This window comes from Microtus ochrogaster, chromosome 8 (assembly GCF_000317375.1).
Source record: "Microtus ochrogaster isolate Prairie Vole_2 chromosome 8, MicOch1.0, whole genome shotgun sequence".
Classification (NCBI taxonomy): domain Eukaryota; kingdom Metazoa; phylum Chordata; class Mammalia; order Rodentia; family Cricetidae; genus Microtus; species Microtus ochrogaster.
The window spans coordinates 12411568-12422282 of NC_022015.1; the positions used below are offsets into that span (position 1 = coordinate 12411568).

At 43.0% G+C, this 10715-nt stretch overlaps 1 protein-coding gene across 2 annotated transcripts in view; it reads right to left on the reverse strand.

The window, feature by feature from the left end:
- Positions 1–10715, reverse strand: part of Syt9 (synaptotagmin 9) — a 167880-nt gene that overhangs the window by 43746 nt on the left and 113419 nt on the right. Inside the window, exons 4-6 of one of the 2 annotated variants that reach the window (XM_005351099.3) lie at positions 6299–6419; positions 4202–4373; positions 2087–2216 (exon numbers count right to left, since the gene is read on the reverse strand). In XM_005351099.3, coding sequence (XP_005351156.1) covers positions 2087–2216; positions 4202–4373; positions 6299–6419 — 423 coding nt within the window. Of the gene's footprint in view, positions 1–2086; positions 2217–4201; positions 4374–6298; positions 6420–10715 lie in introns of those variants that run through there. The other variant, XM_026781569.1, reaches the window with a different exon arrangement.

Below are 10715 nucleotides of genomic sequence, written 5' to 3' on the forward strand. Positions count from 1 at the left end.
TCAACATCCTTAGTCATCAGAGAAATGCAAATCAAAACAACTCTGAGATTCCATCTTACACCTGTAAGAATGGCCAAGATCGAGCCTAGGTAGTTTGGATTCTCACCATACTAAACCTGGATGGAGGTAGGTGGTCCTTGGACTTCCCATAGGGCAGGGAACCCTGATTGTTCTTTGGGCTCACCAGGGAGGGGGATTTGATTGGGGGACGGGGAGGGAATTGGGAGGCGGTGGCGGGGAGGAGGCAGAAATCTTTAATAAATAAATAAATTAAAAAAAAAGAATGGCCAAGATCAAAAACACTGAGGACAACTTACGCTGGAGAGGTTGTGGGGAAAAGGAACACTTCTGCATTGCTGGTGGGAATGCAAGCTGGTACAACCCCTTTGGATGTCAGTGTGGCGATTTCTCAGAAAATTAGGAAACAACTTTCCTCAAGACCCAGCAATACCACTTTTGGGTATATATCCAAAGGATGCTCAATTGTGTCACAAGGGCATATGCTCAACTATGTTCATAGCTGCATTGTTTGCCATAGCCAAAACCTGAAAACAACCTAAATGCCCTTCAACTGAAGAATGGATAAGGAAAATGTATATTTACACAATGGAGTACTACACAGCAGAAAAAAATAACAACATCTTGAATTTTGTAGGCAAATGGATAGAGCTAGAAAACATCATTTTGAGTGAGGTAACCCAGACCCAGAAAGACAATTATCACATGTACTCACTCATAAGTAACTTTTAAACATAAAGCAAAGAAAGACAGCCCACAAATCACAATCCCAGAGAACCTAGACAACAATGAAGACCCTAAGAGAGACATACATGCATCTAATCTACATGGGAAGTAAGAAAAGACAAGATCTCCTGAGTAAATTTGGAGCATGGTGACCTTGGGAGAGGGTTGAAGGGGAGGGGAGAGGAAGGAAGGGGAACAGAGAAAAATATAGAACTCATAAAAATCAATTTTAAAAAGACAATAAAAATGAGGGATGATCCTTGACCCAAACACCCTAGGCTGGTGGGAAGATTATACTGAACCTCAGGTTTCTGTAGTGGCATTTCAATTGTATTAATAAATAAAGCTTGCCTGAAGATCTGAGAGTAAAAAAAAGGCTGGTTGGATATGCTAGGCCTGTAGGCCGAAGATGCATGCCCCAATCTTGCAGAGGAACTTTGGGTGATTGTCCAGGCAGCTAGCTGTTTTTGTCATTGACTTTTTTTTGGAAGTCGTTTGCTTGTACTTCCTGCTTACTCAGTTAATATTATTTCCTTCTTGGGTCTTGGAGGGATTTGAAGACTAGATAGTTATAGTTTTCCTTGTTTACCTGATGCAGAAAGGAAGTTATGATAGAAAGTAAATTAGGTACAAGACTTTAGACTCACCAAGATAGGATAGATATGGAGTATTTTCTCTGAATTTGTCAAATGAAAATGAACATTGTTGATATATTTATTGCCTGTATACATCATACACAGTTATTGCACTTATTGTATACAGTTTTCTTATATTAGTTATAGCCTTCTTTTTATTTTAGGCAAAAGGAGAAATGTAGTGGCATTTCAATTGTATTTTAATAAATAAAGCTTGCCTGGTGATTGGGATAGTAAAATAGCTACATTGGTCAGCCTTATAGACCAGGAAGCAATGATATACACCTTGAATTCCAGCAGCCACGCTAGTTTGCCAAGGAAATCGGCGGTGCATGTCTTTAATCCCAGTGGTGCATGACTTTAATCCCAGTCCTAGAGAGGATTATAAAACGGGAGGAGACAGCTCTCAGACACAGTCTCATTCTGCAATCCCTGGAGGCAGGATCACCATTTCGGACAGCCGCCAAGGTAAGAGCCAGTGGTTGGCTGCTTTGCTTTTTGGGTCTTTAGGTTGAACACTGATTTCTCCCACTGAGTTTTTATTAATTGTGTTTCAGATTTCATGCAAGTTCCAACAGTCCTGGGAAATGTCATCAGGGACAGTGCTAGTGACAAAAGAGCCTGGCACATTTATGCTGTCAACAGCTTTAGACTTCGGCAGCAAAGCATGCAATCCACAGAGTGGAGCATGTTTGGGTAGGTCTTACCTCCATCAGAGAGTGCCAGTGTGCAATAGGCTTCCGAGGATATGACAGCATCTCACTCCAGTGCTCTCTGCCCAGCCGCTCAGCTTCGTTGCCTACTTGACACACGCCGATGACCTCATTATGACCTACACTGTGAAAATGGGCCACAATAGTTTTTTCTTAAAATTTTAGTATGCAGAAGTAAAAGCAACAACTCAAATGAGTGGAAGAAATTCAAAAGTAGTGGGCTATTTTTTTTTTAAATTTTCTAATTTAAAACTTCAGTCTAGGCTGAACAGCAGATAAACCTAGGGTTCAAGACTGTATCCAACTTTCCTCACACTGACATGGGTTCATTTGGTTCTGAGAACCTTTGTCCAAAGAACTCCCTGATGTGTGGTAATGATATCACTTCTGGGGCTGGAGGCTAAGCTGGCTTCCAGAGACACTGAATGGAAAGGAAGCCCTTAGGAAGGAGAATGATGTAACTCCCACTCCAGTTTCCATAAGAGGCAATTAAAGATGCCAACGAGGAGCACAGAGGGGAGAGTTACTGGATCTTCTTGCTCCTTACTTCATTAGGGACCACCACTGTCATCTTCTCCACATTTTTCTTTTTTTCTACTCTTGGCTTTGGTTCTTTGATCCATCTTGAGTTCTCAACTGTGGAAGACACCCAGCTCCTTTAACTTAGGGCTAACAGTTTGAAACTTTTTGTGAGCAGGTCTTGCTTTTTGTCATTTTACTTTTTCCTTAGTAAAAAAATAAAAAATAGTCCCTTGAAAAAAATTGAAAGTATGTGGCCCATTTTTCTACTCTTGGGATAATCTCTTTGTCCTCCCAACAAAGAAGAGTGGCTTCTATTCTGCTCGTGTGGGGAGAAGGAGAAGAGATAAGGATTGTTTGGGATATTTAAGTCTATGCTCATTAAAATCAAATGCATGCAGAGACCCTGTGGAAACTGCCGTGGATTTTTCCAGGCCAGATTTATGAGTTTACTGATAATTAAATTAAGGCAGAAATCACATAATCAGATTTGTTGATGCAGGAACCTTGGCAATAGCTTGGGAAATACCAGCCTAGCTTCCAAGCTGGTGGGCAGCATCCCCTCCTGGGACCTGGCACTATGGTGTTGTGCATGTTCAGAGAAGACAGGACAAGGTCTATGCCCAGCATGGGCTGTCGTACTCAGGGGCAGCTGTGTCCAAAGACAAGGCATGTTTCTTGTAGGATCTACTGAAAAGCACTGAGGTCACTGATGCTGCTGTGCTAACATTTCAGAGGTAGATGGAAAAATTTTTAGCTACAAGCAATATTTGTGAGATTATATTAGAAGCCAGACTGATTTTTTTCTTTTATAATTGTGCCCAGACCACGTGGGAGGTTTCTAATTAAAAAGAGACTTTGCATTTCAGTCTAATGACTGGTTTAACATGTATAATTCCCTGTTGGTACTTTCTTTGCATATTAAAATGCCTGTTTTTCAAATCTATCCTTTAAATACACAATTGGCTACAATGCAGGCTATAAATATCTTCTCTGTGCTGTATTAATTAAAAAGTCTAGCATCTTATACATTTTAATGTACCCTGTCATCTATACTGATCCTAGCATTTTCAAGAGAACATTTCTGTGTTTGCTTTCAGACTTAAGTGGATGGAAATGATCTTTATTAAACACAGTGCAAGGAGGGAAAAAAAAGACTGAAGTTATATATTTAGAAACATTGGTGGCGTGGCTAAAGTAATCATTTTGTGTTTTGGATAGAAGCTTTCCACTAAAGGAGTCAGGCTGCTCAATGGAAAACAAGACTGTGGGACCACAGTTTGACACACAGAGATATTAAGACGTAAGCAGAGGGGGGAACGGAAAGAAGTGGGACATAGCAGGGTGGAGAAGAAGAAAGATAAGAAACGGGGAGTGAGGGGCGAAGATGTTGGAAGTACTGTAGTGGGAGGACAGCATGGTGTGGAGAGTGTGACTCCCTGTCAGCCTGTCCTCTACAAGCTGTCCCTGTGGTCACTGTGTCCTGGAACCCCACCTCTTTCTGCCCAGAGATTGTGTGTACACACACGGGCACACACACACAGGGTTGGCGGAGGGAGGGAGGGAGAGAGAGAGCTCCTGGCATCTCACCGGTCATAGTCCATGACAGCTATGGACAAGTGAATCTGATCGATGCTTTCAGGAGGGACATCAAAGACTATGGCTTCATTGTAAACGGGATTAAGTGTGTTCCTCTTGGTCGATGTTTTCCTTTTCTTCAGTCGCCGGCCGTCACACATCAGTGAGACTTTCACGTATGGATCTGCACAGGCATGAGAACAGGGCACCGTGAGGACAAATGCAGATGCTGGGCATGCTTGACCAAAAGGGAAAACTTTCTTCCTCTGTCTGGAGACTAGATTGGGGTGTTTTAATTCATGTGATATGTGATGTGGGCAGCAACTACTTAGAATAATTAAGTTATTCCGTCAAGAAAAAACACAGGACACTGTCTCCTCAAAATTCATGAAATTTAAAAATAGGGTGAAAACATCTGTTGCCAAATTATAAAATATTCCAACCAGAATTCAGGACCCGCCTGCCTGTGAAAGGAAGAGAAACAGACATTTCCCAGGAGTGGGAGACAGGACTCAGCACCCCAACTCTGGGCTACCCATGGAGATCTTTGCTTAAAGAATGGGCCTCTAAGAAGGAGAATGCGTCTAGCTTTATAAGCTTTATGGGGCAGTCTGTAGGGGTGGATGGCCTTACGTACTGGGAGCTCCTGCAAGTCTGTTTGCAAAGGGAGAAACTGCTCACTAATCAGTAAGAGAGAAGACAGGGGACTGTTCATAGAATGACCATGACAGAGTGACAGGTGACCAGGCTGACTGTGCTCTGGAGGCGGCACTTCTGGTCCCACTAGACCCTCACTACCATGCAGCTCAAAAGGCAATCCTGTATCTCTCTTCCTCAGCACATCTGCCCTCACTCCTCACCCCTTCAAGAAGGTACCTTAAGCCAGAGGAGCTGTATATCTCTTCTCTTGCTTACAAAAAAAAGCTTGGAGGATAGAACATAGAATGTATCAACATCTTGGAGTAAAACCAGTCAGCAATAACCTTGCCATGCAAGTATAAGACTTGAGTTACATACTGTCTTCCATTTACACATCTGGGCATGGTGGGTGGCATGCACTTGTCATTCCAGTGCAAGGGAGTGGAGACAAGAGAATCCTTGGTGTTTGCTGCCCAGTCATGATCTAACCAGTAAGTCCAGGTCTCAATGAGACAACCTTTCCTAAAAACCAAAGTCAAGGATGACATTTACTCTAAGGTGTTGTTATAGTTTATGTTCTATACTCTAGGCTGTTTCTAGGAAAGGAAAAAAAATGATATAGCTCCTCTGGCTTAAAGTACCTTCTGGAAGGGGTGAGTTCTCGGGGTAGCATGTGATTAGGCAGAGAGATACAGGAATCCCGTCTGAGCTGGAGAGTAGTGATGGACTAGGGGGGAAATAACTCCTTGGGAGTGAAATAAGAGATTGACCTCTGGTCTTTATATGTACATGCATACATATGTACACACACACACACACACACACACACACACACACACACACACACCAGCAACAACAAATGAATACACACATTTCAGGCTCTTTGAGTCCAGCCAGTCTGTGTAGCAGTGGTCTGTGCCTTCGTGACCACTTGGCCAAGACTGGTATGAATGTGCCCAGTGTGAGCTGCACATTGAGACATCTTGAGTCAGGGCTCACAATTTAAAGGCACATGCCTGGTTCACTGAAAAGAAATTCCAAGCTATAGTTCACTTTTGTAAGTAGTCAGAATTGTCTCCAGTTTTCAATGAGCCCAAGATAGTGAAGTCTGAGAAAAGGCCTAACTTGGTAGACCACCTCAGAATATGCAAACTGTGGGTTGAGTCCCAAATGCGGGTAGTAAAAGACTCAAGATTCAGCTCACATGATGCAGCATCTTAATATAGCACATCTTATACATATTAACACGGTCATCATACAACAACTCAACAGGGGCAAATCTTACTCTCACTTTACAGATGGGAATTTGAAGCCTGGAGTGGCTAGGTGACTGGTCCAAGGTCACACAGCACTTAGAGGTGGCAGGAATGTGGTTAAACATGGCAACTTGGTTCCAGACCCAAGGTACCATAATAGCAACTTCATAGTGTACTGAATGAAAACTAGATGAGGAAGTGAAGAAAGTCCCACCTGATGCTCCTGTTATGTCCATTGCCTTTAAGTTCCTTGCTTTGATCACGGTGATGGTCAGCCTGCCAGCCGTTGGAAGATAGCAGAGTGAGAACATAAGCTCTCCCAGATCCACATTGTCCTGTTCAGAAAGCACAGAGCGATGCATTAGAAACCGTCCTCAGCAGGCAGGTCAGAAAGGCCACTCTCTGCTCCTCTTGGTCAGCTCTGAGGTCCTAATGTCACACACAAACTCCACCCCTCTGCTGGGACAGCACAGCTCATATTTAAGACAGCAGAGCTGAAGACCCTGTCCGCAGGAAGCCACCACATACCCAGCGCACATGTCCAGCCTCACACAGGTTCCCATAGTCCAGAACACAGCATTCTCAGAGTGCCCCTCCACGTCGCTCTATTTACATGGCTGCTGCAATCCAGAGAGAGCTCTCAGCACCAAGCCATGCAAAGAGAAGCCTAACAGGGCTTCACCCTAACAGAGCTCAGACACTCAGCCTGTAACCCCACTCACCTTCCTGTGATCTTTCCAGCACGGCTTCACTCTGGCCCATATGCTTGCCCATCTACACAGAGAGGTCAAATGAGCCACAGTATCCCCCCACCCTCCAGATAACCCAGTCAGTCTCTCCCACACTCTACACTGCCATTTGTACCCTTAGTATTGCAAACAACCTCTGCAGATGAGTAACACGTGGTTTCATCAGATCATGGAATCCTCTAGCTCCCAATCAACTCTGGACAAGGATATTGCTTGAGTACGGTAGTGACGACCTCTGACCTCAGTTCCCACATAATTAGACACACTGGGATACAAACCTCGTCCTGCACAATGGCCATGCAGGGAGAAAAGTTCAAAACCCAGACTTTAGGGAGCCCTGATGTCTGCTTCTCAAGGTCTCCCTTAGCCTCATCCTGTTTTCAGTGTGTCTGAATGAGGTCCATTCCCTCTATTGGGATCCTGTGGAAGACGTCTCCTTGGGCACTGTACAGCCGATCCAAATAGGTCAAAATATAGGAATCTTTTCCCACCCTCCACCCTCTTCTAAATCCCAGGAGAGTGTAACTAGGAAGAGGAAAAAAGCCAGTTCATTTAGTTTCAATTTCTGTGAGACACCTGAGGTTATGGATCTGGGTGCCTGTGTCTAATTAATACGGTTTCATACTGACAGTGCTCCGGGGACTGGGTTCTGGCCACAGCCTCCCCTCCCCTTCTGGATTCTTGGAGGATGCTTCTATTTTTGGAAGCACAGATTCAGCTTTGGAAGGTCACCTTGCCAACAACCTGGCTTGACTGCTTCCACAGAGAGGAGGAGGTAAAGGATCTGTTTGGTAGCTAAGGCAGATGAATTGGTCTGCGTCTAGAAGCATCGCCTGGCTTATGCAAACAAAATCACCTCACCTTGCAGCCCAAGCAGTCCTGGTTTCTGCAACCTTGACCTCAGGAGCCCTGGTGGCCAGATCTTCTCCTGTGGGGAAAGGCTAGGGGGCATTGCACAGGAGTGAGGCTTCACACCTGGCAGGTTCTTGTTGCTGTGTGATGCTGTTTACTTCTGCAGGAGGCCTAACCCTCTCTTTGCTTTTGATACTCAAGTCCACTCCCGTGTCCTTGATTTCTAGTCTTCCTTTCCACAGCACTTGCTCTCTTGTCCTACCTCATTTTGCCCAGAGAAACCCAATTTGAAATCGGCCAAAATCATGCCCAAGAAGGTACCATAGTCAATTCTTTCAGCATCAATTTCTTGGGGGTTCACAAAGTGTACTCCACTCTGAAAGATGTGAAATATGCTCATTCTACTTCTGGTCCTTGAGGAACATAGTTAAACATGAAGTGTCAGATTCCTTCTGTGCTATGTACTAAGTATGTGGTGGTGTTTTTCCTCCTTACTATGAGTTCCATTCATAAATATTTCTACTGTAAGACTGTATACACTTGAGTTTAAAGGAAAAATACACAACAACAAAATTCTAAGACTAAAATCCCTAAGTGTATCTTTAAAACACATAAGTTAAACAAATAATTATTAAGATGAATGTTCTTGAACCTCAAGTGATTCAAAAAGAAATCTTGTGTGTGTGGGGGGGGGGGGGTGTAATGACTCAGTTGGCACAGCTCTTGTCTAGCATGCAACAAATAAACCAGGGATAGTGGACACTCACAGCACTTGGTAAGTAGAGGCAGGAGGATCAGGAGGTCAAGGTTTTCTTTGGCAGCATCAAAGTTCAAAGGCAGAGTGGGCTACATGAGAGCATGTCTCAAAACAAAATCAAAAGAAATCCTGCAAACAATTTTTAAAATTTTACATATAGAAGTAATTTATTTATAAAATAATTAAATAAAAATAAAATGATGCTGAAGTGATGGTTCATTGGATAAGAGTTCCAGACTCCTCTTTAGAGGACCTGAGTTCAGTTCCCAGCAGCCACATCAGGAGGCTCAACCACCTGTGACTTCTGCCCCAGAGGAACTGAGCCTACTGGCACCTGCATTCATGTGTATATATTGACACTCTTGGACAACACAGAAAATTAAGTATTAATAGGTAAAATGACAGTAAAATTTGAATATTGAAAGACTTAAGTAAAGCAATAAAATATCCCCCCTTCCTATATATATACAACCTCATGCCACTCTTCCTCAGAGTAACACTGTGAACAATCATTAGGGATCTCATCCATCCATTCATTCACTTATTTATTCATTTGCTTACTTTTTTAAATAGATTTATCTATTTCATCCTCTGCATGTGTTCTGTCTGTGAATATGTATGTGCACCACATGTTGTCTGGTGTCCACAGAAATCACAAGTGAAGCAGCAGATCTCCTGGAACTGGAATTGTAGGTGGTTGTGGACCACCATGTGGCTGCTGAGAAATGAACCTGGGTCCTCTGCAAGAGCAGCAAGAGCTCGTAACTCTTGGGCCATCTTTCCCTGCTCTCATTTCCTTATTCTTATATCTTATTTGGCTAGAAGAACTGTCTTGGGGCTGAATTTGCAATAGTAACCCAGAGTTGTCATCTCTTGAGGGGCCATGAGCTTCCCAGGCAGTGGGCCAGGGCACCACTGGCATTTGCTGGTAATGTTCCTTTCTCACCATAAGCTGATGCAGGTTTGGGGTCAAGAACCTGTGGAATCTCTATATCCACGAACATTCCCTTGAATCAGTACTTCCCAATCAGAAGTGAATTTGCTAGTCAGAGGATATTTGACGCAATAAAGCAATAGAGCTTCTGGTTGTCACCTTTGAGGACTGGGATGTGTTACTGACATCTAAGATACAGTCCAGGTTCACTGCAAGAACTGTACGCAGGTAAGCCAAAATGTGACTTGTGCCAGCATTGAGAAACAATGTGTATATGACTGTAGAGTTTCTTAGGACATCTTCTGGAATGCTGAGAAGGGCCAAATTAAAAAAAAAACGGTGGAATACCTTCCTTCTATTTCAGCCAGAGAGAATCAGAATGCAGAAGTATCACCAGTACTGAGTGTCGTGGAGGATAGTGGGGAAAGGCAATGACATGCAGAGAAATGCCTCATTGGCTCCTGCTTGGTGTGGTCAAGTGCAGCACCGTCAGCAGGGTACATTGGGAAATGCCCAGAAGTGTGTCTAAGTTCTCTGTCTGCCAAACTGTAATCTCTTTTCTCCAACTGCGCCTGTAGTAGTCAATATTAGCTGTATTTTCCGGCTGGCTAGTGCACTTTCTATTCTTCCTGCATTCTCCTAGTGAATTCTTTTCCCACTCTGTGATATCCTAAAGGGTGCTGCCGGAAACTATGCTAACCACAGCATTATATTCGCTACACTGGGCTTTGTTGGGACAAAATGGGTACATAGCCCAAGGGGGTTGTTAGAGTCATCCTTAGGATTGATAACTAAATATTAGAAATTCTCATTTTACTGATGTTATTCACTAGAAGATAAGACTAAAATCACGTGCTTTTTGCATGATGTATAGTAAAAGTAGAATAACATCACTTTAGGTTGGCTTATATATGTTAAGGATGTGTAATACATACCCAAAAGAAAGAACTAAAATAATACAAGGAGTTTGTGGCTAAAAAGTAAAAATGTGAAATAAAATAGGTGCGTGGAAATGCTCAGTAATTAAAAAAAGACAGGTAACTATGGGAAGAGGACAGGGTCAGAGAGAAAAATCTAGTAGAAATAAAAAGCAAATTATAGGATGACAAATTTAAACAAAACTATCTCAATAGTGGCATTAAAAATAAATGGTCTAAATCTTTGTATTAAAAACCCCTGAAGCTTGGACATACAATGTGACTGACCGAAGCTCAGTTAAAGCCTTGACTGCCCACTTAACATTAGATGAACAATGTCATTTCTCAGATTTCTCCTTTGGGGTATTAATATTTGAACACGGGCCGGGTGGTGGTGGTGTAGCCTTTAATTCCAGCATTCT